The sequence below is a fragment of the Paroedura picta genome, chromosome 13 (assembly GCF_049243985.1).
Source record: "Paroedura picta isolate Pp20150507F chromosome 13, Ppicta_v3.0, whole genome shotgun sequence".
NCBI classification, from domain to species: Eukaryota; Metazoa; Chordata; class Lepidosauria; order Squamata; family Gekkonidae; genus Paroedura; species Paroedura picta.
The window spans coordinates 20,948,493-20,974,665 of record NC_135381.1 but is presented as its reverse complement, the minus strand read 5'-3'; the positions used below and the strand labels follow the sequence as shown (position 1 = coordinate 20,974,665).

The 26,173-nt window shown below is 42.2% G+C and overlaps 1 protein-coding gene across 7 annotated transcripts in view; it reads left to right on the top strand.

Moving 5' to 3' along the window:
• The window catches only part of MBNL3 (muscleblind like splicing regulator 3), a 110,885-nt gene extending 85,206 nt beyond the window's left edge, over positions 1-25,679 (top strand). For 3 of the 7 annotated variants that reach the window (XM_077309424.1, XM_077309420.1, XM_077309422.1), the window contains 5 exons: positions 4,488-4,638; positions 8,175-8,210; positions 11,339-11,433; positions 13,525-13,598; positions 14,596-25,679. In XM_077309424.1, coding sequence (XP_077165539.1) covers positions 4,488-4,638; positions 8,175-8,210; positions 11,339-11,433; positions 13,525-13,581 — 339 coding nt within the window. In that variant the 3' untranslated portion in view covers positions 13,582-13,598; positions 14,596-25,679. The remainder of the gene's footprint in view (positions 1-4,487; positions 4,639-8,174; positions 8,211-11,338; positions 11,434-13,524; positions 13,599-14,595) is intronic. The other 4 variants (XM_077309421.1, XM_077309423.1, XR_013226427.1 and 1 more) reach the window with 2 other exon arrangements.
• Positions 25,680-26,173: the final 494 nt, after the last annotated feature.

Here is a 26,173-nt window from a genome sequence, read left to right as displayed (position 1 = left end):
GCTGACACTGCAGGGGAGGATCAGGCATAACAATACTCTGATGAGCAGTCTCCTGTGGCATTTTAAAAGTGAAGTGAAACCTGTTACTACAAAAACTTTCAGAAGTGACCCTCCTACTGTACATTCCCATTCGCAACATCTTGCTTAAAACTATTGTCTCTGTGTGAGCCCTTAGGAAAATTTTCTGCCTCCAGCATCAGAGGAGAAAAATTCCTGCTGGAGGAAACTGAACCATTCATTTTATAGGCAGACTTTTCTTGGCTCATATAGTTTAAAGGAGCAGAAGGAGGCCTATTGTTCTCATATATACGTAATGCAGGGATTTCCAAACTGTTTTGTATTGAGACTCCCCAAATTAGGTATGAACTTACTGGTCCAGCCTAGTCAAGGGTAACTAAAGGCTGGTTCACACATGCAGGAGAACCTCGAATGGGCTACACCATTATAGACTGCAGGAAGGGTGTCACATTTTACAGTGCTTCCCAGTGTTTAAAGCTCCCTGTAAATAGAAAATCAGCACAGGAAGCAAAAAGGAGTAGACTCCATTCTTCCCACTAGTTTTCTGCATTCAGGGAGGATGCAAAGCTTGAATCTACCATCCACCACCTTAATGTGGTGCAGTCTGTTCTACCACTCAAGGCTCTGCTGTCAGTCTTTTGCAGGTATGAACCAGGTCTTAGATCTGCATAATATATTACACTTTGGAGACAGCTCTACAACCAAGGCAAGCCCTGAGGACAGCATAATGCAATGCTACCCTCCTATATTCCCTACTATGCTTAGAAAAGTATTTCATAAATCTCAAACTTTGTCTTGCATAGTGGCTTCCTAAAGTAGTGCATACATCCCAGAATAATCTACTGTGATGCAAAAGATCCTGAGAGTTAGTTTGTGTGTGATAATGTTATTGCCTTGTTTCTCCAAAAATGGGGGGGGGGGGGGACAGCAGGGAAGAAATCTTCAGCTTGTTCTTTCTTATGGACACAGATACCTGGATCCCTGTTTTGTGTAATTAGATCAGCTTTTCTCAACCTTTTTAGCGTTGAGAAATCCCTAAAATATTCTGCAGGCTTCAAGGAACCCCGGAAGTAATGTCAGCAGCCCACACCTTCCTTCCTGCCCCTAGTTGTCACATGTCACTAAAAATGACATCACCCAGACAATCTAACAAAATGTGACATTACCAGGCAACTCCTGCAGTGCAGGAAGTGGCAGCATGGAAATAGTTTCAGATGATCTGTGAACAGAGCCATATCTGTACTCTGGGCTGGCTACCAGATTACTCTTCTTCACCAAAGGGAGCCTGCAAAAACAGGGTTGGGGCAGGCCTATGCTACCCGGTCACCCCCAGCCCAGAAACAGGGAGATACTGCAGGTCTATGCCTCCCCTTTGCCTCTTCCCCGCTGCAGTTTGTTAAAATGAGAGTATTTACCTCTCTGGACTCCAGTCACTATCACGTGTGATGAACCTTGGTCAGCAAGGATTTGTACACCTGAGGCCCCCAATGATGGTCTGGGAAGGTCAACAAGACCATAAATTATTATTACTGTTAATGTTAATATTATTCATTAAATTTCTATACTGCCCTCCCATATGGCTCAGGCGGTTTATATACAGTTAAAATTAACAATAATTTAACAATAATTTAAAACCAGTATAGCAATAATAACATTGACAGTCTAAAACATAGCAAAAACATAAGTAAACTATGATGATTTAATATATATATATATATTTAAAATTAATTAATTTCCTCCCAGTTGGAGAAACCCATGTGAGATTGTCATGAAACCCTAAGGTTTAATGAAACCCTAATTGAGGAAACCTGAGTGAGATGAATGCCAGCTGCTGATCTCTTCTAGGCTATGAGCTTTCTCTTGGAGGTCTCAGAAGAGGCAGCAAATAAGTATTTTCAATAAGTATTTCAGCTCAGGTTCCTGCGTCAGTCACATGCAAAATGGAGAGGAGGGCATAGAGTGAAGTTCTTGTGTTTTGTTTTTTAAGCATAAAGGAGCTGCATATTCTGAAGGAGAGGAAAGAGCCAGAGCAGGAACACCAATATGGTGTAAAATCACTGTTGTAAATAAGTAACCTGTGGCTAAAATGGATCTCAGTAGGAATATGTCTGTGGAAGTTTGAGAAAGGTGGGAATACACCACTTCTGGCTGCTTATTTATGCTACTTCCTGTAAGGTGACTGCTCAACCTGTTTAGGGCTCCCACCTCTCTCTTTGAGAACTGTGTCCCCGTGTCTCTTAAGGGAGTCCATAAATAGATGGAATACTTTTTTAAAAAAAACCCACTAAGATTACAAGGAAGTGAATTCTTCCCTAGAGCAGGGCCAGAGAGGTAATTACCTGCATGAAGTTGTTAAGGGTAAGAAAGATCAGCAGTTCTTGAGCCCTCAGCAGTGTAACTTAATTGTTGAGACTTGTTCCGTGGGGGATGACTAACATGTTGGGAGGGGGGTATTTTGCATGTAGGGTAAAAGGCATTTTTTTCTGAACATAACTGTGAAACAGGTTTGACTGACTAGAAGCACCATGACATGACAGGTCTAAAAGAGAAGATTTACTTGTTAGAAGAGCCAAGCAGTAGAAAACACCCTTTCAGCAAAGTTAATCATATTATATATGGGCTGTTAAAATAACAGATTGGAAGAGCCAGAGTTAAATTGGGCTCCTTAATTTTCTAAATTACAACCCAGCTCAACAAAAAGGATTCCTAAATCCTAATACCTTGTACTTCTGTTAGCTCAAATGCACTGGTGAAGAAAAACAAAACATGCTCCATTTTGGAGGACACTGAGAAACACTGCAAGCAGCAAATGGCTTTGCTTTTTTCATCTGTGGTAAACATTTACAAGCTTCTGGCAACCAAAACCATTCCTTAGTAAATGTGGACAACTTAAACTTTCCCAGACTATCTCACATGCTTAGGGAATGTAGCATTTCTAAGACCGTAAATCAGAAAATGTGCTTGAACCTCTGCCTACTCTTTCCAGCTAAACTACTTCTCACCCCCAACCCCTAGTGCAGGGGTTAGTCAAACTAGCTGGCAGGGGCTCATGGGAATTGTAGTCCATGGACATCTGGAAGGCCAACAGTTTGACTACCCCTGCCCTAGTGTCTCCTAAAAGCAGGGTAAATCATCACATTGCTGTGTAGCCTCATTTGAAGAAATTTGGGCCCTCCTGTCAATGAGGATGCAACAAAATGAACCCTGGAGTGTGTCCAAAACTACACCAGATGTAATATCCTAGCTGTGAGAGATTTCTTCCATGCTATCCTCAGTTTGGAGTAAAATTACGTAGTTCCTGTTGGGTCACCCAATAGCTCCAGTGACACACATGATTGGCTGTTCCCAGTTTCCAGAATGAAGTGTGAACATTATCCATACACACTGGTGACAAAACTGTGTGGGTTAGTCAGCCTGCCACTCTGGCAGAACACCCAAGCTGTGCTTTGCTGATAACCGAACACTGTTTTACTCAACAGCACTTCAAGATTTAATTGCTACCCAAAGTAAATCTTCCAAATTGGGCTGTGGGTCAGATTTTGACACATGTGCAGTTAGCCGAAGTTAGCCCCTTTGAATTTCCCCGCCCCCTTTAAATTTACGTCTTATGCTAATCTTCTCATTTTAATAGCTGTCTTTGCTGGTAATGCTTGTTGCCTGCCACTGCTTTTGATTCTGCCTGACCAAACGAAAATTGTTCTCAATTCCCCCTTCCCCTTTCCTTTTTGAGATCACAACAAATTGAGATGCTCTCCTTGAGTGTGTAGTTGTGCTACAAATGAAAAACTATTTGAAACTGACTAAGGCAGGGGTAGTCAAACTGCGGCCCTCCATGAGCAAACGCTGTCAGGGGCTCATGGGAAATGTAGTCCACGGACATCTGGAGGGCCACAGTTTGACTACCCCTGACTAAGTTTTTATCAGAGAAGGCAGGAGATTATGGGGGGGGGGGGAGGAGGAGGATTCTACTTTTTCACCAGCCTCTCACGGATTGGAAATAGGTTGTCATTTACCTGCTGCCAGTGGTCGGTTGCCTGCTTTAAGCCCCAGTCTCCTGGACTGGAAGGAATGGAGAGTGGGAGACAAAATGGCTCCCATGGCTGGGAACCATGACCATTGAGTTTACTTAAAGGTGGGCTTAAATTTGTAGTGTCGGTGTGCTTTTCTGAGCACTTCTCCCTTTTTTTGAGGGGCCACCACCTCACTTCCTGTCTCTTGTCCCCTAAAAGTGTGAATTTGCCTCTTATTCGATTACAATTTTCCCCCCTCTCCCTTTTGGATTCATCACAGTTGCAGGTGATTTGCAGACCACACATCCTGTCTAGTTTGCCTTTGTAATGTTTCGTGTTGCCTAATTTAGATTTCTCTTTCTCTCTTTTCCCCTCTCCCTCTCTCTCTAACCTCCTGCCACCTCTGGTTACTTCTCCCACCCACCCCACCCCACCCCACCCCACCCCACCCCTGCACAGGCCCTGCCACCTGGTGCTCTTCAACCTTTACCAAAGAGGCCAGCACTTGAAAAAAACAACGGTGCCACCACAGTCTTTAACCCAAGTGTTTTCCACTACCAACAGGCCCTCGCGAACATGCAGTTGCAACAGCCTACGTTCATCCCTACAGGTATGTGGTCTCCGATTCTTGCTGAGCCCAAGAGAATGTCGTTTGAGGAGGTGCTTGCTGATGCAAAACCCTTAGCACTTCACCCTTGCTCTGCAGTGCCTGGGATTATACAGCTGTGCAGTGTGGCTTCCGCCGGCTTGCCAAGCAGATTGCTTTTCAGATGAAACTGTGCTGGCACAACTCCCTCCCTCCCCTGCCCTAGTGTAGCCTTTGATGTGCATATTGTTCCTTGCCTTGCAGGGCAACAGGTGTGCCAATCAGGAGATTTCCCCCCTAGGGGTTTCTGAGGAGGAGGAGATGGTGATGCTGTGAAGGGGATGGAGTAAAGAATTCATCTCTCCTCCTTGGTGGCTGAAGATCTAAGGTAGCTCTTGGCCACCAGGCACAATGTGATGGGGAAGTCCTTTGACTCCCTATGGAAGGCCAGTCATTGAGGACATCTCATTGTGCCCATCATATTTAAAAACAAGGACAATGGAGTTTTGCACAGGGGGCAGAGCAGTACTATATTTATTTCAATGGACCATGGACTGCTAAGGCCTCTGCTGTCTCCAGCCCTTCTGCTTTGGAGCAGTTAGCAGCTTGTTGAAGACGGCTGGATTCCTGTGAACTTAATGCTGCCACTGACATTTAAAGCATCAGCTGAAGTCACAGCTGTGGCCATGCTTTTGCAAAACCCTTTCTAAGACTTTCGTTAAACAGTATGGCATCTTTGATAGCTCCAAAGCCAGTCATTGTTGGCATGTTACTGTTTTGGTTTCATTTCTATACGCTGTCTCTTACCTGGTTAAAAGCCAAAGTGTTTGAGATTCCTCTGTTTCCTTTTGAATGAATCAAATGTGAAAAGAAGTTCTGTACCTTTATCTGATTCTTTCCCCATCTTTCTCCCTTTGTGGTTCCACTAAAATAATCGCAAGCCAATTCCTGGATTCTTTGGTAGTTAGTAGAGCAGGCCTGTACAACTGTCTGCTCTGGCAGAGCTAGATCCAGGTTTATTGAAAACAAATGGCTGCTGCAAACCATAGCAAATGAAGCTGCAGAAGTCACTCAAACACAAAAAAAAATGTTCACTGAACTTCTTTCCAAATGTACCGAGACATATTGGTTACTTGTGTTGCGTTAAATGCCCCCAAAGGAAAAAGGGGCAAGCATCACTGCCACCAAAGTGCAGAGTTTTCCTACTTGGATGCTCAGAGGTGATTCTTCTTTGCCACAAACAATTAGGAAAATGCCTGTTTACATGACTGGCCTGCATAGTTAACTCAGTCCTGAATAGTGGCCCTGTTGTCCTTGCAGCTTGAAACAGCAGACACACACCAGTCTTCTTAAGCAAGGCTGACTTTTAAAAGAATAAAAATCTTGTCCTTTGAACCAGGGGTAGTCAACCTGTGGTCCTCCAGATGTTCATGGACTATAATTCCCATGAGCCCCTGCCAGCATTTGCTGGCAGGGGCTCATGGGAATTGTAGTCCATGAATATCTGGAGGACCACAGGTTAACTACCCCTGCTTTGGACAACTGGGTCTGTCCCATTATTCTTTTTCCTGAAGGCTTTATTTGATCAGGTTCGGATGAGGGGAAGGGAGAGAGGAACTTTGTAATCCTTTCCTTCTGATACGCAAAATTTCGTAAGTACCCTACTGGATCAAACCGAAGGCCCATCTGGTGAAGCATCCAGTTCCCCACAGTGGCCAACCAGATGCCCTGGAAAGACCCCAATCAGAAGCAGAGAGAGACCAAAGCCTCCTACTCTGGTGCCCCTAGAAGTAGACTTCCTCAGAACATAAAGATTCCATTTAAAGGCTAATAGCCATTAATAACCCTTGCCATTATTAGTTTGCCTAATCACTTTTTAAATTATATCTGAAATGCCACCCATCACTTTATCCGGTGGCAATTAGTTCCGTCAGCTAAGGACACATGGTGACAAGTACTTCCTTTTGTCTGTCCTGAGTCTCCTGCTCATTGGCATTATTTGGTGCCCCCAAGTTTTCTCTGGTGGGTTGTCTCTGAAAGCGTAAAAAGGCCTTATCTCCACCCCCCTGCCTCTGTTGGAGTTTTGTTGGCAGACTGTTTCTTTCTGGGCACATCCCTTTTGGTGGATTGGGATTTTGCAGTGCAGATTTCCAGTGGGGTTTTTTTTGGGGGGGGGGAGGGGGTGGCAGTGTTTTTAGCTGCCCTGTGTCACTGGAAGTCAAGGTAGAAATGTTTACATAAATAGAAAGAGAGAGGGAAAACTATCAACTTCCTCCATGCCATAGTAAGAAAAGTGTGTGTGTGTGTGTGTGTGTGTGGGGGGGGTATTTTGGCTGACAAGTGGCTGGATAGGAATTTTAAAAACCTGGCCCAAAGCTACCTGGCTCCTAAAGTAAAATCAGAGTCCAGTAGCACCTTTAAGACCAACAAAGATTATTCAAGGCGTGAGCTTTCGAGTGCAAGCACTCTTCGTCGAACTGTGATCTTCTTACATGACAGGGAATATATAGCAAAAATCAATTCTGTTACATCAGTAGACTGTGTCACAACCAGATACAGCCAGTAATAATCCCTTGTCAAAACAGCCAATCAATCCCCTAGAATTCAGTTCTGGCTACTAAAGGCATAGGATCTCTGCTGTTCTTTACAGCCGGCCATGTGAGAATAACTGAAGAGAACAGAAAGGGCTACAACTAAATCCCTGACTAAACACCTGAGGCCTGGTGTGTGCAGTCAGGAGAAAGATGATGTTCAGAATGCTTCTCTGAGTTAACACCCTCCTTCCTTTCACCAAATGGATAAGCCATTGCAGCAATCCTCTCAAGGGAGTCAAACCTGTCTGCCAGCTATGCTGGTTTTCTGTTTGTGTGGAATTGTTTACACAAAGGAACATTCAGATCTAGAAATCCATCCCCAGCACTGCAGCCCATTCTGCTGCCTCAGTTCTTCTCCGCCTCATAGCCTGCAGATTTAAACTGATTTCGAGATCCTTCTCCCATGTCTCAAATGCAGTTCTAGTCCACGAAATAATAAAACTTTGGAAGCCAAGTGGCTGATCAGAAGTGTGATCTGGTCAATGGTGCACACATAGGTTTGTCCACAAAGAGGGCAGGAGAGCAGCACTTGGACTTCCACTTGGACTTTGATGCAAAAGAATGCTTTGTGTGTTGCTTAACATCACGGCTCTGCAGAGTTTTGGAGCATGGCATAAGAATGTTGTGCATTAGCTACTCAGAAATGCATGTAACGTTAAATGGGGCCAAGTTTGTACTCTGTGTGTGTGTGTGTCCAAAACTCATCCTAAACTTTGCTACCAAGAATCCAAGAATTATTCTGATTTCCTATATTTTCAAGGCTACAATACAAATTTGACGATGCTGAATTTGGGTTTTTAGTTTTTGGGGGGCATGGTCTTTGGTTATGGGTGCTGCTGCAGCAACAACCCAAAAATAACAACCTTTTCTTTTAATTGAAAGAGTTCTCTCTTAACACATTTAACTGCTTCACTAATGAATTGTCCCTTCTGTTCATCTTTCCACGCTTCACTGCATGGTGTGCAGGGTCTGTGCTGTGCATGACTCCCACAGCAAGCGTTGGTAGGTTTCTCTACACAAACTTCAACTTTTCCTAACTTGAATGAGGCAGTGTTTTCCTCTGTGTTGCTGGTGGAGGTGGCAGGGAGGGGGGATGGCGTGTGCTGTGCAGTGTGGTGTGTTGTGCTGTGGCCAAAACTCCACTGTGTCTTTAAGGCTGACATAGGTGTGTCCCTTTTTCACGTCTGTGGCAATGTGCTGGATTTGATCAATAAGAAGAGCCGGGCAGGTTGAAAGTACATACTGTACATCAGAAATACTTTGGGCGGTGTCAGAAGGCCTCTCTTCTTTTTTTCTTTTCTGACTTCTTTTTTTTGCGGGGGGAACAATGCCACAAGAACATTCACCTGTTCATTTACATCACCCTCTTGTGCCGTCTCCCTTGGTTGACTTTGTTTGCCCTCAATGATGTTGCTATGTAGCCGTGACTATGTAGTGTCCCAGGTTTCCATCCAGTTCACTAGGTGATCCCTGATTGACTGGGATCATCTTTGTGGCTGCTCCGGGAAGCATCGTTCTCACTCGGGATTGCCTTGGTTTGCCTTCAGTAGCATCATTGCATAGCCAAATCTGATTGGCTATGTTAGGATGCCATCCCATTCACTCATGTGAGCAGTCCAGGAAGAAGAAAAAAGCAGCAGCAGCTAAGGGAGCTGATGGCAGTAAACAGGATTTGAAAAAGCATGAACATTCACTCGATTAAGTGAGGCATCCAAAGTATTTTTAATTCCTCCACCTCCAAAGTATTTTTAATTCAAAATGGGAGAATATTTTTAAAGATCCATCATGGAAGGGATGAACTCCCAGCATTCATGCTGGTTCTGTGACAAAAAGAAGCTGTGGTTGTTTTGGATCATGTGACTGGCACATGATCCTACAGCAGGAGCAGCCGGCTCAAGGCGGACTCAGCCTTCCATCCTTCCAAGGTCGGTAAAATGAGTACCCAGCTTGCTGGGGGGTAAAACGGTAATGACTGGGGAAGGCATTGGCAAACCACCCCATATTGAGTCTGCCATGAAAACGCTGGAGGGCGTCACCCCAAGGGTCAGACATGACTCGGTGCTTGCACAGAGGATACCTTTACCTTTAAGCTAACCACACGTTGAAACCTAGTTCTCATCACGTGGTCAAACTGTGTTGGGCTCTTATCATTTCTGCTTCTAGATCTAACTGTGTGTCATATCTTTATGCTGCCTTTCCTCCCAGGAGTTCAGGGCAGTGCCCATAGTTCCTCCATCCTCCATCTTATCTTCACAACAACCTTGTGACATGGACTAAGCTGAGAGACCGCACAAGTGGCCCAAGATCACCCAGGGAGGTTCATGCCTGAACCTCAGTCCCCCACTCCACCACCCCTGTCTTCATCTGACATAAACTACTATCACGTCACACTGGCTAGCTGTAAGTTCAGAGGATCAAATGATTCTCCACACAAACATATACCCAGCACCCACCTAGAAAGTGGAAAATCAGGGAGAGGAGGGCTGTAGCTTAGTCTCCTCCCTGACCTGCTGGTTTTCTAAGTGCAGAGAGGAGGGTTATGTCAGAGGAGCATCCGGGCCTTTGAGGCACTCCCCACCCCCACCTTCTGTCGAGACAGAAAATTACCAGCTCAGTAAGGGTTGAGAGTTTCTTGATGTAGTTCAGGGGTAGTCAACCTGTGGTCCTTCAGATGTTCATGTACTACAATTTCATGGGAATTGTAGTCCATGAACATGTGGAGGACCACAGGTTGACTACCCTTCTGTACCAGACAGTTAGATTTCATTTTGAAGTATGACTGTCTATCAGGATAAGGGAACGGCAAATCATCAGAGCTTAATCACTAGCCTCGGAAAGCCTACAGTGCTGCCATAAATCGGCAGCAACTTGATGGCACTTCACATGCCCATGCGGTTATCAGGATGGAGTGCATCAAAATTGACATCCATCGCTTCAACCGTTCTTGCTTCCAAAAGCCAGTCTGAATGGGACCTCCCCTGTTCTTCAATGGCAAACAAGTACATTGTAGAGCAGAGCTTTGGGCCTCTTGCTTTTCCACTTGCAATTTTGAGCTCATAATTCCTGCAGAGAGGTTACCAGATACCTGTCTTCCTTCTCGTCTTCGTCCAGTGGTCTTATTTTTTGTTTGTTTGTTTGTTTGTTTGTTTATTGCATTTTTATGCCGCCCTCCCTTGCAGCTCAAGGCGGTTCATCATCTCTTTTTGTGTAAAAACCTAGCAGCCCTTTCAATCCATCAAGGAATCTTTAAAACATGCTGCCTCTCTCCCTTTCTCTCTCTCTCTCTCTCTTTCTCTCTTTTTCCACTCAACTGCTGTTTCTGTTTTTCTGGATGTGGGAAATGTTGTTAGAGACTTGAATTTATTTTCCCTGCTCTGCCCTTGGGAGGAACTAGGCCAGGCCCTGTTAGAAAGATCAGACAAATAAGCACAGTGAATTTGTTCCTGCAAACAGCCTTGTCACAGAACTAAGCAGGTCCATGCGGCCGGAGCCTCATCCCCTCGTCATGCAGCTTGAAAGAACATAATGGGAAGGGATGTTGCCGCTGCCAGCCATAATGCCCTGTGGGATTGTAACCAAAACATGTGCCTGGGTGGAAGCATCTTGTCCAAATACATGCTCAGAAGTGCACCATGGTCTGAATTCATAAATGGTGGGGGGCAATCTTTCAAAGTTGGGTGGGACCAGGATGTGGAAGCCACATGTGCCCCCCGAAGAGCAGCCTGCATTGGCATGGCCCGCCTCAAGTGATAATTTAACCAGCTGTGGCCAGTAGTAGCACCTATCTTGGGATGTTTTGCTCCTTCCCACCTATCTTTGGAAACTTGACCCCTAGAGTCTTCTACATCATTGTTCTGCTTATAAATGTTACTAAGTGTTGAGAATGTTTTAAGTTTTTTTCCTTAATTATAATTGTAATTGGCTTTTTCCCCTTTTTTCTCTTTTATTTTCCCCTTCCTGATGCTGTTTTGCTTTGCACTGTTGATTGCATGCCATGCCCTGGTGTATCCTTCCATGACGTCACATGGCTTGTTGCTGTGATTCCTGCCACGCCCCCACCACATGTTGCCATGGTTACATAAACGCTCCACCCTCCCGTTATGTCGCTTCCATGGCTCCCTACTGAAAAGTTCCCATGATGCACGGTGCTACGCCCACCACTGTGTCTGCAGCAACAACACCTGCCACCAGCGTTCCTTTCGCTGCAACTGCTACAGCCAATCAGGTTTGGCCCTTTCAATAGCTTTATTTCACAATGTTCAGATGTGCAGGGACTATACAGGACCACATCCCACATGGGGCTGAGTGTCTGTCTGTCTCCCCCCAGGGCGTGTAGGAGTTAAAATAAATATTGCTTTTGCCACAAGGGCACACCTCAAAAACACCTCTTGGCTGTACCTGTGAAATTATTTACCAGTTGGTTTATGGCCATCACGCTCTCTATAATGGCTGATTGCCCCTCTGCCATGAATCTCCGTGCCCTTTCCCTCTTTCTGGTAGCCAGAGGCAGAGAGATGGAGACTTACCTGGATGGGAGCAACTCCTTTCCATGGATTTCGGGCAATCTTGGTGGCAACCTTATGGCAAAAGTAACGTGTTTCTGCGTTGAATATTTCTGTTCTCTTCTGCCTTCTCATCCTTAACTGTCCAGCACCACCAACCTGGCACTGTTGTCCCTTGAGGGATGGGATCCTTTGGAAAGACAAAGCAAATTTGTTTGGGATTCATGATGGGACAGCAACTTTTTAATGTGTTGGTTTTTTTTAATGGTTCCAAGCATAGGAGATGGATGAGTCTTCATACCTGTTAAAGGTAGAGTCTGGCAGAGAGAAGCCTCTGAACAATTCTCTGTCGGGTCATTCTAGCTGTGATTAGAAATGGCATCCAAGTACTGTGATTCATTTGTGCGGATTCTGCTTTCCATTTCCCTACCGAAAGATCACATCATATGTTCTTCCTTGTGGTATTTCAGTCTCTCTACCTAGACAGAAAGCAGAAATGAAAAGAGCCGTTGATTTTAGTGATTAAAAGTTGTAGCTTACTGAAGAAGCCATTCATCCATCCAAACCATTAATATGGTATTGGTAGCGGCTTTCTGTTTTGGCCAACTATTCTGTACTGCTTAGCTGGGGCCAGTGTTGTGTTTGACACATAAACAGAGACAGACTTTTCCTCCATACCAGTCCTGAACCTTCTTCACCAGCTTCCCCACCCCCACCCTGGGAATGTGATTGGTTTGTCCTAATTGGGCCAGGGAAGACCTCAGTGCAAATAAAATGTTTTTCTATATGTAATGATAACCACAATAGCAAATGTGTTTGATTCCCCGCTCCCCCACATGCAGCCAGCTGGTTGATCTTGGGCTCTTCACAGCACTTATAAAGCTCTTCTGAGCGAGCAGGAATATCAGGGCTCTCTCAGCCTCACCTCCCTCACAGGGTGTCTGTTGTGGGGAGAGGAAAGGGAAGGTGATTGGAAGCCGCTTTGAGACTCCTTCTGGTAGAAAAAAGCGGCATCTAAGAACAAACTCTTCTCCTTCTGTGTATTTAGCACATGAAAAAAGGTAGATTTGGAATTTTGCTAGGATAATATACCACTTTACAGCTTCCACTGTTTCCACAGGGATATCTGTGCTACAATGTGTAGTTTTCCCCCTCACTGTAATTGCAAAAATCATGCAATGCAGAATTTTGGGGGGTTTTGCCTTAATTTCTTTTAAAAATAGAATAGATCCACCAGGAAGTGTTTGAATGTTAGTTTGTTGTGGGACCAACATTCCCTTTTATGGCTATATACCTATGCTATATTTATTTATATTTATATTTATATACCGCCACTCTCGAAGGTCTCGCAGCGGTTTACAAAAATCCATGAAAACAGTAAAATCCCATAAAAACCCATTAAAAACATAGTTAAAACACAACATCACGATGGCGGATAATAAATATATAACCCACTCCCCTCCCCCCTGCTCAGCAAAGATCTATGACTCTCTATCTGGAAGTGCTGATTTGATTTCAGCTAGAGATCCACAGCTGACAGCTCCAGAAACCACTCTGGCCTCAACCATATGCCTGGCGGGATATGATTGGGACAAGACTTTCCCAAATGAATAGCCAGGCCCTGACATTTTTCTGCTTCTCTGTCATTTGGTTCTCTGTCATTAGAGGTGATAAGGAGTTAGCCATTCAGATCAATGGTACTTTCCCTGTTCACTTCAGTGGGATGCTATATAAACTTAGTAGATTCTGAAGCAAGTAGTTCGAATAAATGCCAAGGAAATGCTGTTGACGTTTTGCTTCTTGTTTCTCTGCAGATATCCCAGTTATCAGTAGATGAGCTAAACAACAGCATGTTTGTCTCACAAATGTAGAAGGATTCAGTGGAATGGTAAGTTCCTGTTAAGAGTGAGCCAAGGTGCCCCTGGATTTTATGGCTGCGAAATAAGAGCCAGCAGCAAATCTCATTGCTGCAGACAGAGCTTAATTTGAGCCTGTTGGGATTCTTACCCAGCACTGCATTTATAGTGCTGTTTTTTTTTTTTAACGTAGGAAGGGTTGGATCCTTTCCATATAACATTCATTTGGAATGGCCCAATGGTGGTAGGGGGGAGAGATGCATGGCTGAACATGCTTTCTACTGTTTATAATCCACAAAGTTGCATGTTTTGTGTCCATTTCTTGGCAGGGTATCTTAACATTGTAATCAATCATGTAGCGTTGGGAATCTCAGTTTGGTTAAGGCTACAGCTCCCTGCCTTGTAGTAGGCGTAATGGTTAATCATGGCCTCCCTCTCTTAAGAATAAAACTGCAGTCAAAACCAATGTGGAAACTCCTGCTTCTGCAGGGTTTCTTTGTACACTGCAGAGCTGTATGGAGGACAAATTGGGCTATGTGTGTACTTCCTTCCTGCGGGTTCCATGTTTGCTTGTTTAAATTACAGTTCTGCACTAAAACCAAACTGTTTCATCCCCGTATGCCATGGTGTGATGGCCAGCAGCTCAGTGGAAATCTTGTTCAGCCAACTTTCTGCAGATACTGCTACATATTTTGAATGATATGTTTGCAGCTATCAGAACTAGAAACCTGATGTCTGAAATGAAGTCCTGGCAGAAACCATCCCCTCAAAACCTTATTCGCCAAGTCATTGGCTGCTGGGATTTTATATTTCCTACATACTTGCAAGCTTGTCCTGGTAGCCATAAGAACTAGAAACTATCTTTTAAAAAGAAAGAAAGAAAACCAAAATTTCCAAAAGGCTGATTATTGTGTCCAGTGCCATTGTCTGCAGTAAGGTGCCAGGGGGTGTCGGGGCAGGGTTTAAAGAAAAAATTCCTTTTGGTCATGGTGTTCTCTCTCTCTCTCTCATTTTCCCTACTTCTTCCAGCAAAGCATTTTGAAATTCTAAGCCGTGAATCATGGAGTATCTGGACATCTCTCTCTTTCTCTCTGTTGGTGGGAAGCTGCACTTGGGCTCTCTGTATGTATATGCCCTTTCTTCCTCTACAACACCCACACAGTTAAGCCTACTGCAGCCGACATGTTAACCAAAAACTTATCCATGGGAATGTCAAAATTTATGAAAAAAGAAATTTTTTAAAGCACTATAGAAACAATTAACAAACCGCTCTGTTATACAAGATATAGAAGTAGAGAACTTATGATAATAGACTTTTATAACACCCTCCTTTAACACACTTTAAAGGCATTTTTCTGACAACCATCAAGACAATGTTCTCCTGCACAGTGGACTGTTCTATTGTCGATGGATAAATGTTTGTCTGTTTTTCAAAGTGTTATCTTACTGTTTTGTTTACATCCTAGCCTATTGATTTGTTTGGGGGGGGATGACATGTATATTGTTATCAAGTATACTCAACACCTTTTTTTTCATTATCACAATGTCTTACATTTTCATATACCGTGGTTATCAGTTTTTTCTTCTTTTTTCTGTTTTTTTTAAAAAATGACAAGCTAAGAATGTTATAGTGGGAAACAGGAATTGTGTGCGTTTTTCTAAAAAAGAAAAGAAAAGAAAAAGTAAGACACAAGAATGTTCAGGCATATGCTGTATTTTATAAAACAAAAAAAAAGTTTATTGAAACAGTAGTCTATTGAAACCTCAGTCTGAAAACTAGACTCAAAATGGAGTCTGTAAACATTTGTTGCAAGCTATAGGAAAGGGCACCTACCGATCCATGAAAGAATTGGAAAATTCTTTCCCTGAGAGAGGGATAGCAGCTTGGCTGCTTGCTGAAAGTCCTCCAGGCTGAGCAGATTTTCACTTGGATGACAGGAAAGAGAGAATGTCTGCATTCGAGTGCCATTTTTGGCTGCAAATGGCGCACAATGTTTTTAAATATTTTAACAACTCTTGGCTTAAAAAAAAGAAAATAAAACCCTCACCTTTCTTAGGAAAAGATGCATGACCTGTTCATGGAAAAACTCTTGCTTTCATCCCAGTGAGAAAGAAACCCCACCAACCTAGCAGATTTAGAGCCAGGGGACGAATGCATCAGTTTTGCATTAAAATGTAAATAACTGATCCCTCCCCCTTCCTGTGCTTAACCCAGGAAAGTAGCACCAGTTGAACAATTCTGTTGTCCATTGTCCGAGCAACACGCCTGTTTCATGGTTGAAAAGCAGTCTTTCCTTAAGCTGCATTACAACAATAGGAAAGAACCGAATAGTTGAGTTTAAACTTATCCAGATGTCTCTTCCAATGATCTGCAGTTTCTAGTAGATGCTCAGAATCATTTCACAACAGATTTATGGAGGAAGTTTGGATCTATGTTAGTGCCTCTTAGTGCCTCTTAGTGGTGGTAGTGGTAGTAAATGGCACAAAGAACACATTTCACTCTTGTTTGTTTGGAATTTTGCCTATGGTTTTTTTTTTTGGTAATTTCTGACTAATAAGAACAATGTGAGTAAGCAGGTAAAACAGAAGAGGGAATTCATTAACTCAGACATTCATAAGATCATGATAAACAGAGGAATGTACTGAATGCCTTTTTTGGTGTAAATAGTAACAAATGCACAATGAAAACACAGTTCCTTTTGTAACTGTGATGCAGCCACACTGAACTATAGGTTGATGTCAAACAGGGAGCATTCCTTGCTGGCATTGCAGTGGTTCTTTGGTCTGCTTTGTTGTTGTTGTTAGGTGCGAAGTCATGTCCGACCCATCGCGACTCCATGGAGAATGATCCTCTAGGCCTTCCTGTCCTCTACCATTCCCCAGAGTCCATTTAAATTTGCACCGACTGCTTCAGTGACTCCATCCAGCCACCTCATTCTCTGTCATCCCCTTCTTTTGCCCTCAATCGGTCCCAGCATTAGGCTCTTCTCCAGGGAGTCCTTCCTTCTCATGAGGTGGCCAAAGTATTTAAGTTTCATCTTCAGGATCTGACCTTCTAAGGAGCAGTCAGAGCTGATCTCTTCGAGGTCTGACTGGTTTGTTCGCCTTGCAGTCCAAGGGACTCGGTCTGCTTATGCCTTGGTAATTGAGATACTGCTGTTTGGGGCTGGTAGTCAATCCATCAAAGGTCCTCCCATGTGATGATCACTGTGTAGAATAGATAGTTCACAGATAGTAAGTGAATTGGCACTGTGGTCCAGAACACAACAAAATTTCAGGAATTGTTGCCTTAATTTGCTGCTATATCCATTAATGCCGCAGAGTACAGAGATGAGTAATAATGCAAAGAACCCTTTAAATGGCCTCTCCCAAGAAGAGTACAGTAATGAACAAAAAAAAGGTGGAAACTAACTTTCATTAGTACTTGCCCTCTTTATGCTTGAAAACAGCACCCCTTAACCCCCTAGCAGATTTGATTTGTGTTTATGTTGATTCCAGTGGCTTTTCCTAAGAATTCCAGCTCTGTCCCAGGTACAGCTGTATAGCATAAATGCAAAATCTTTGAAAGAACTTTTGTAAATCATTCTTGTCATTGGTTAGCTGATAGTTAGAGATGAAAGAATGCCATCAGGTGTGGCAGGCAGATAACTAGCCAGCCAATCAGGAGTGGCAGGACCCAAGTCTAAACTACATATAGAAGTAATAGCATCTGGGAATTCCCAAGTACCCATCTCATTGGTGTTCTTTTGAATATGGAATTGAGAGGCTCCCAATGAAGACTTTCCACCTGAGTATTGTCATGTTGTGGTCTAGAAAGAGAAACCAATTAAGCAGTGTCTTCAGACGAGTCTAATGTGAACAGAAAAGCTCTCCGTCTTCAAATCTTTTCCCACCAGAATAGACTGCTTACTATCTGAATTGGAGGTAGCGTATTAAGGTCCATTCAGAATTCATCCAGAAGCTGCATTTCACTATTAGTTTGATATCTGGAATATGTGATATCTGGAAAAAGATCTTTTGGTGGGAAATGTCACACGTTTTGAGCAGAGGAAGACTGGATGTTTCAGTGCTACTTTCCAGGTTCTTTACAGGTCTGGCTCATGGGGGAGAGGAGAGATTAGTTACTTATTCTCAAAGAATTGCAATTTTCCCAGCAATTTTAATTTGGGTTTATGTCTGCCTAGAAAGCAGCAAGCCTACATCAACAATGAAACTGATTCACGGACTTTCTGTTTCCCAGACTTGTAACATTGTTAGTGGAAAAAAGTGGATCTGAGTACTTTCTGGGTGAAAATATTTGTATTTAAAAAAAAAAAAAGGGTTTTGCACAACCTGTGGCAGTGCCTGAACAGAGAACATACCTGATCTCCTCTAGTCAGAAAGGACACATGTGTACACTTGTGTTAGCTTTATGATTTTGACAGGAAATTGACCTTAGTTTTCAATGCTAGAAGTTAATTGTTTTGTATATCTTGTCACTTTGATGTAGCTGTTTCCCATTTTCATTGAACGATCCTTTGGGGGAAGAGGGGGGAGGGGGGAAGACATCTTGCATAGAATGTAAGTCTAATATTGTTCCCCACAGTGTTCATGTCATGTTTAAAAGCACTGAAAAAAAGAGAATGGATGAGAGCTCATGGGCGGGGTGGGGGGGGACAGGGCTTAAAACCCAACAAGATTTTCTAGGTCCCAGATAAGGAAGAGAAGCCTCCTGATGATTTCTACAACAGCTTGAGGTATCGGTAGCCTGCCTAATGTACAAAGCATCCATGGCTGCTGGGCACCTGGACCTTTGGACCCCTGGGACACCTGCATCACATCCAAACCTACACAGACAAAAGATTCTTTTAAGGATTGGAGTTCCAGTGATGGGTGTTCAGGGTAGACCTCTTTTCGTGCCACAATGAGTTTTGGGTGTGTGTTTTTTTTAATATTAACAAATTTAGCATTTGTGAGAGGGTTAGAAGGAAAGGAAAGGTTGAAGCACTGTGGACTTCACCAAATTCAGTACAATCGGGGCCAGTGGGGGGGAGAAAAGTCTGCCATTTGAAGGTAGCACTATTTTAAGCTTGTTGTGCAATGACTTCTTTGTTCAAGAAAGAAAGAAAAAGTCGTCAGACTATAAAATCCCAAATAGACGTTGTTCTATTTACAAAGTCACTGCAGTACTCAGTGACTCTAAACAAAATGTCATAAAGACAGAGATGTCATGGTTTATTTGACTACAGAGATGTATGTAAAGTTTGTTCAAATCAGTATAATTTTAGCAACTTTTTAATAAGCTTCCCACATTTGAGAAAACTTATTTTTTTAATTTATCCAAAGTTCTCGTTCTCTCTCTCTTTCTTTCCTTTTTTTTTGTGATGTGTGTGTGTCCATTTCCTCTCAGCCTTATGCAAACAATATGCAAGAAATGCTGAAATTTGAGTAAAACGGGTCATTGCAGAGAGAAAACAAAAAAAGCTGAGACAGGGGAAAAAAGATCGTTAGTCATTTCATTAAAAGAAATTAAAAATACTGTTACTAAACACCTAACATACGTACACACAGAGCAAATGAGGGATTTAAAACAAAATGTATTCTTAAAATTATTGCGTTTTTTAAGTATAGTGTTCTTGTATGGAACATGATTTTTCATAATCTGCCACGTAACTTGTCTTTTTACTTGTGTAGTATGAAATTATTATTAGGTTCCACTTTTTTTTTTACAGTCTTTTTTTTTTTTTTTTGCAATATTATTCAAAACAGTTTCCTTCCCCCACCCCAGCCAGTCTGCCGCATTCCATTCCTGAACACTCCCAAACACTCTTATCTGCCATGTCCTGCATGCTGCACTTTTGAGTGTTCACCAGTGGATGGCCAGGGCTAGCTGGTTCTGCTCTTTGCAAAGCAAGTACATCACACACCTGCCAATGTGGCTTCAGGATTCTCTGGTGTGTTCTTTCAGATGTGGGTTGTCTCCCATCAGTCACACTCGTGCCTGTGTACTCGCTTGAGCATCTTGTCCTGAGAATAAAATACACCAAGGCCAGGTTCCAAAGAGCTATTTTCAGTGCAGCTGAGGCCTTTGAGCACTCCTAGTGGCATTTTGTAAAAATAACTTGTTTCCCCTGTTTAAATGCCAGACTGTTATGCCATGTGGCTAACTCCTCAGATTCTAAGATGGGTGGTTAGGTGACATGTGTGTAAGTTAAGTAAATCCGAGGGCCTTTGGGGCATGCAAGATTAGTTCTCAGTTCTTTTGCATTCAACCACCTCTGGCTCTGAAAATGGTCCACGAGCTTTGACTGACATTGCTCGTCTCACAGGTGCTTCAGGAAGTTTGAATAGTTCGTTTTGGCAATGAAACATGCACATATGCAGGCACAGGATGAAAGTGGGAGTTAATATGTGTCTGGGGAGCAGGGAGAACACACACACACCAGCATGAGAAGTGGGCCTTGGTAAGGTCACGTAGACCTTAGCAGTGTTTCTTTACAGCTCCCGTTTAAGTTTAATGGGCCACGTAAGGCAAGCAGCAATTGGGGAATTAAGCCCTCACAGCCACTTTGTCGAGGCAAGGAAAATAAAGCAGCCCTTTTTGTACACTAGCTACCTACATAAGCATAATAGTCTACACTGAACGTTGCAGGAACATCAGATCTGGTAAAGAGATGTGCTTATCAATTCCTGTGTATTCTTCACATTTCCTGTTGCTTAACATAATAGTTGTTGCTAGGACGCAGTCGTACACCGAATGGGTTAGGAAACTGGAGCCCTCCTTTTTTTTTAAATCCCAAATATATTTCTCACACGTGCACACGTTTATACTAAAAAATGAAATTTATGAGGAAAATCTAATTTTCCCCCTTCCTCCTGAATGGATGAATGATGCTAATGATCTGATTTTTACCATGTGCCTGAGGAAGGCCTTAGAATATATTGTATGTTAAAGACTGTAATAACTTTTTTAAGAAAACTTATTAGTTGATAGCCTATAATAATTGTAAATAGAGTTTTAAAAAATTGCTACTAGGCTACAACAGGTTAATTCATGTTGCTTTATTTTCCATTTCTTTTATTATTAGTTTTCAAGGATTTTTTTTTCATTACTGCTTTTTTTATATATATTATATATATATATATATATATCTTTAGTAACTAATGAATTTAATTTTTGAAGGAGAGTTAGAGAATGTTTAAGATTTTTAAATACATGTATTCAGCTCATTTAGTTATCTTCTTAAACAACAACAGCAACACTGATGAACGCATGTTAAGATATAGAGAACTACAGTCCATCATTAGTTTGTATAGTTCACAGTTCAAGAACAAACAAAACAAAAAAAAAGAATTAACTTTGTATGTAACTCCTACAATGATAGATTCATTGTTAACTAATTATATTAAGTTGTTGTTGCTGTGGCGACAAAACTACAACATGGCTACCTTTGTATACATTATTTGTGAAATTTTCACATGTAAATTTAAAAAAAAAGTGATGTGTAACAGTATGGGCTTGTTAAAGGTACAGTTCGATACTGTCAGAGAAAGATATGACTGAATATTTTTAAAATCCCAAAGTCCCATGTGAAAGCTGGATTTGTGTCTTTTCTGTCACTTTTTCAGTCAAAAAGTTTACAACACATGGATTTAGAGTCAGGTTTTATAGCTTGTAGAAATTGTTGTGTGGATCGGGTTTTTCCACAGTATTTTTCTCCTGGACATTATAAATGGTGGCTTTTGCCCGGGGGGGGGGGGGGGGGGTTATTTTACATCACACCTATGGCTTAAAACAAATCCAGAAAAAAAGTGCAGAATTTAAAAAACAAGAGCACCAGTCCTCCAAACGTCAGTCATGATAAAAATCCCATGGCTATTGCTTTTAATGGGACTCGGTTATTACTGACTTCGGCTGAGTTGCGTGCATCTTTAGAATTTGAAAATGATGTTAAAAGGAAGAAACTCACCAGGTCTATCTTCAAGTTTTTACTTGGCCCTTAAATTGAGCAAAGAGTCAACCCCATTGTGCTGAGCTCCCAAAATCAAAGGCTGCAGATATCATGATAAACCCTGGTTTGTTTGGGTTTTTTTTAAACTATGGCTTTTGTAACCACCTGGTTAGTCAGCAAGGCATAAGGAGCAAATCCCATCCCAGGTTGTTCATAAATGCCAATTTATCTGCTTCACTTCCTAGCTGAAGCGACATTTTATCCATATTGCTGTCTCTGTGGTCAGCCAACCACTAGAGGCAGCGCTACTCAGCCAACTGTAGCATTCAGAGGTCACAAACAACCACCATATAACCACGTATAAACTGTGAAATCCCAATTTGCTTCCAACCAACAGACCACCCGCCTTTGGTTGTTATAACTAAATGGGGTTTATAATAAACCGTGGTTTATCAGGATGTCTGAACGCAGCCAGAGTTTTGCAAACGGTGGGTCTTTGCTTCTAGATAAATTATCCAATTCTGCAGAGGTGCAAAAGCTTTTTTTGTTTCAGCTCAACGTGGTAGAAAAACTGTGAGAAGGAAATATTAACAACTCTTTAATTTGCAAGCCTTTATGTGAAAATCAGGACTGGAAAATGATTTTTTTTTTTAATTTATACTATCAAAGCAAAATGAAAAAAATCTGCACATAAGAAAAAAGTATTGTGGAATGACCCTATAACAGTGTTGAAGATACCATTATGCTGCAGTTAAACTGATTCAGATAGTGTACGAATGTGTGAGACACATCTTTTTGCACTTATGTACATAGTTCATGAAAGAAATCCTTGGAACTTATTTTGAATATATAAAAGGTCTGTAATGATACAAGGAAAAGTTTGTAAAAGAGATAGGTATTACTAAGGCTTTGAAAAAAGGAAGAGATTTTTGCTATAAAACTTATCTGAACGCATGATGTTGCTTTGCTATTGTACAAGCTTTGTAGTTTGCCGTATAGCTTACAATACAGCGGACTGATACCGGGTCAACCTTCAACCTGCAGCTCAGAAAAAAATTGGGATAACATTGCTTAATTAAGAAACGGAGGTCACCAGCAAAGGTTTCCGAAGCTTTGTCACCAGGCTACTTTGAACAGTACTTCCCCACCCACCCAGTCCTTGTATTAGAAAAAAAGTCCACCTCCCTGCCTCTCAGCCATGCTAGGACCTTTGCCATATCTTAAGCATTCATGGCTACCTCCAGAGAATCCATTTGGATTGAGCAACAGGTGAATACCCACTCATCTGTGCCAATACCTTAACTCTCTTTGACTCCCAGATAGGCTCACTTATGCTGCTGTAGGAATTCTGGAAAGGAAGAGCAGAGCTGAGAAGGATGCAGGACCTGAATTTTGATGTCCCAATGGTAGTTGTCAGATGATAGGGAATTTTCAGTAGTCTGCCAGGGGGTTGAGAACCCTGAAGGGTAAATACAGACAATCATTTTCAAATTGGTATCATAGCTGCACATAGATTCAACCAGATATAAAGAGAGGGATGTCTGGAGCAGCCATCATTCCCTGTGTTCATTGGAAGAGGTGTGGATATGTGGGACCCTCCTCTCCATGTGGGGAAGGGCTTAAGAGGACAAGCTCTTCACCCAGTTGTATCATCAAATGATTGCTTGTATTCACACTTCAGGTGAAGCAAGGCTGCCTGCCAGGAAGGCAGGAGGCTAAGTCCAAGGCCTTCCCAGAGGCCCAGAGCAGAGGGGGTGATGAGAAACATCTAGTCAGGTGCTGTTCTCAGAGTTCTGTCTTGGGTGCTCCTTCCTTTCCTCCATGCCAAATGTAAGTCAGACTCGGTCTGGGAGGCATGGGAGAGAAGACCAGGAGAGAATAAGTTCTGTGCTTGCCTCGCCTTTGTTTTTGGGTTATCAAGTTGCTAGGCAAAAGATGTTGCGAAGTGGCTTGCCATTGCCTGCCTCTGCTTAATGAACCTGGACTTCTTTTGTGATCTCCCATCCAAATACTGACCCTGCTTAACTTCTGAGATCTGGCTAGCCTGGACTCTCCATTCCTGGGCTTGCCTCACTTTACATGTCTTCATTTTAATTGGCAAAATATTTCCCTCCGTGCTAATAATAGAGGTAGGGATAGATGGAAGAAAACCTTGGCTGCTTTCCTTGGCCTGACTTAACTCCTTCCTACTTCTCTTCTGCCAGCTGCAGCCCTCCGTCTTGTCAGTGAGACAAGGCACTCAGTTTTGGATGGCTCACTGCTACAAACATAGATGTCTCTGGTCCAAGCCCCCCTCAACACAAGCACCTGATCTGAATCTAGGTAGGGCTCTCCAGTCACCTAAAGGTCAGAGGCAGCCTTATACATTATTGTCGGTTGCACCTGGTCCCTGGTGCTCCATGAGAGCATCAGATTCAGGATAGCTCACCAAGGCTGCTCTGTTGGAATTGAAATTTTAGTTAGATGGAGGTGACTTTCATACCAGCTTTACTTTAAAGATACCTCCAAGTGGCCAACAGCTATGTATGTATCTGCAGATTGTGAACTGATTAGCTTTTCCCTCATTTGACCTTCCAAAAATAAGATGGGCACTTTAAGGGTGCTTTCCATGCCTGAGGAACTGATGTTCTTCCAGACTCCCTGGAGAAGAGGGAAATTTCTTCATTGGTCCTAGTGTGGAAGATCTCAAAAACAGGTATGAACAGTATTCGAACAAGAGGTTTCTCCCCAAGGAAAAGAGGTACAGATTCTCCTTTTGCACAAGACCCTGGAAAGCAGAAGCATAGTTTGCCACATGTGACATTTTACATGTAAAGGACTTTGGAAACAAAAGCCTGATCCATGCTACAGCAGATGACACCTTAAAGGAGGCAATTTCTGAAAACCCCTTCTCTGAAGTAAACCACCGAAAATCATAGTATTGCCCTTCAGAAAGGGTTGGTGGAAGACTGTTATGGTGGGTGATCCTGACAAGCTGTCCTCAAGCCTTTGCTCATGACCTTCACAGCCATATATCTTACAATCAGAGTGGCACAATGCCTTCTAGATAAGGCAGCCAAATGTGTGTGTGTGGGGGGGGGGGGACACACAACAATTTGAAGTGATGAAAACTTGTGGTCTTTTCCAAACACACAACTGAGGGAAATTACCTGACACAGAATTACATGGTTCAGATCTTTATTACTGTACACAGATGCTATTTGATAGTGGTGGAAGCCAAATGATTTTGTTGCCATGGCGCTTGTATCCTAGCAGCTGAGGGAATGACATGACTGAGATGCCTCTGTCCAAATACACCTTATTTCAAACCCAAGCAGATACTCAGTAGGTAGCCTGAGAATGGGTTGCTTACAAAGCCAGTAAAAATTCCAAATTCAGAGTGATGGGTATGAAACCAATGCTTAGAAACTGAGAATATTGGCATTCTAGGAGGGTTGTGTTTTTGTGCTCAAAATTGAATTTAAGGAACAGGTCCATTCTAGCCCTCCCCATGCCCGTCTCTCTTTTCCCGTTGAAACTTGAGTTCTGCTACATATATTCTTTCAACAGCAGAATTCCATGGAGAAAGAAAACTCTGCAAACCCAAGACTGGTTTTGAATGCTTTGTTTAACATATAAGAGAAATAAGGGATGTGGATCCCAAATTGAAATTTATTCTTTATTTAGCTGACTTTTCTTTGAATCTGGTAAAAGACTCTCAAATCCAGAACAGTATGCTCTTAAATTTTCAAATAAGAAAACTCACATTTATAGTTTGCTAGAAGAAAAGTGTTTGTTCAGTGTTCAAAGTAGTGGGTGCTGGCATGAAATACAGGCCACAATTCTGTGCATGCTTCCACAGAAGCAAGTTTCATTGAAATCAATGCAGCTTTCTTCCAGTTGATGCATCTTAGGATCACAGGTCCACTGGGGTAACACATATTTCCTATATCTGTCATCTCTAACTGCTCGTTCCTTCAGCTGCTATCTGCAGGGTGTATGCTTTGATTTTTTTAATGCCACATTTATATTGCTGTAGTGCTTGTTTGTGCTTTATAGAAACTGTGCATAATGCGACTCATTTGACTATGTTACTTCTATATTGTTATTGTTTATTTTTTGATCTTTTAATAAAGTGTATAAAATTCTCTCTTTATGTTTTTTATGGACCCATTTAATAAATAGGAGTTTTACTTTTTTAAAGTCTCTGCTTGATTAGTAGCAGCCTTTAAAAGGTTCTGATGTCAAAAGATATCACAATTTAAATGACAAATTGCATCAATGTTATGAATCCATGATGCATACATAGGACAGAATAAATTTCTTTCCAGAAAAAAATACCTTCAGTATTTTGGAATCTGTAGAGGGTGCATTCTTTTTACTGGATGCCTTTTAGGCCTGTCATATGGAAGTTACTAACACAAAAAAGAAATTTGTATTTTAGAAAATAAAATAAAATAAAACTTTCCAGATATTGTGTAAGTGGTTTCTCTTATGCCTTAAATCCCAGGAAGTTGTTGCATAACTGCTCTTCTGCCTCTCTTTATTTTCTTCTCTTTTGGATGGAATTGGCAAAATACTACTAAGTTAACCTTCCAAATAAGGCAACAAAAAAATTACTAGCCTGCTGTTATTTCGACTAGCACACATGTTTCTATTAAGCGACATACACCTATAGAGTTGCAAGCAGAAGCAGT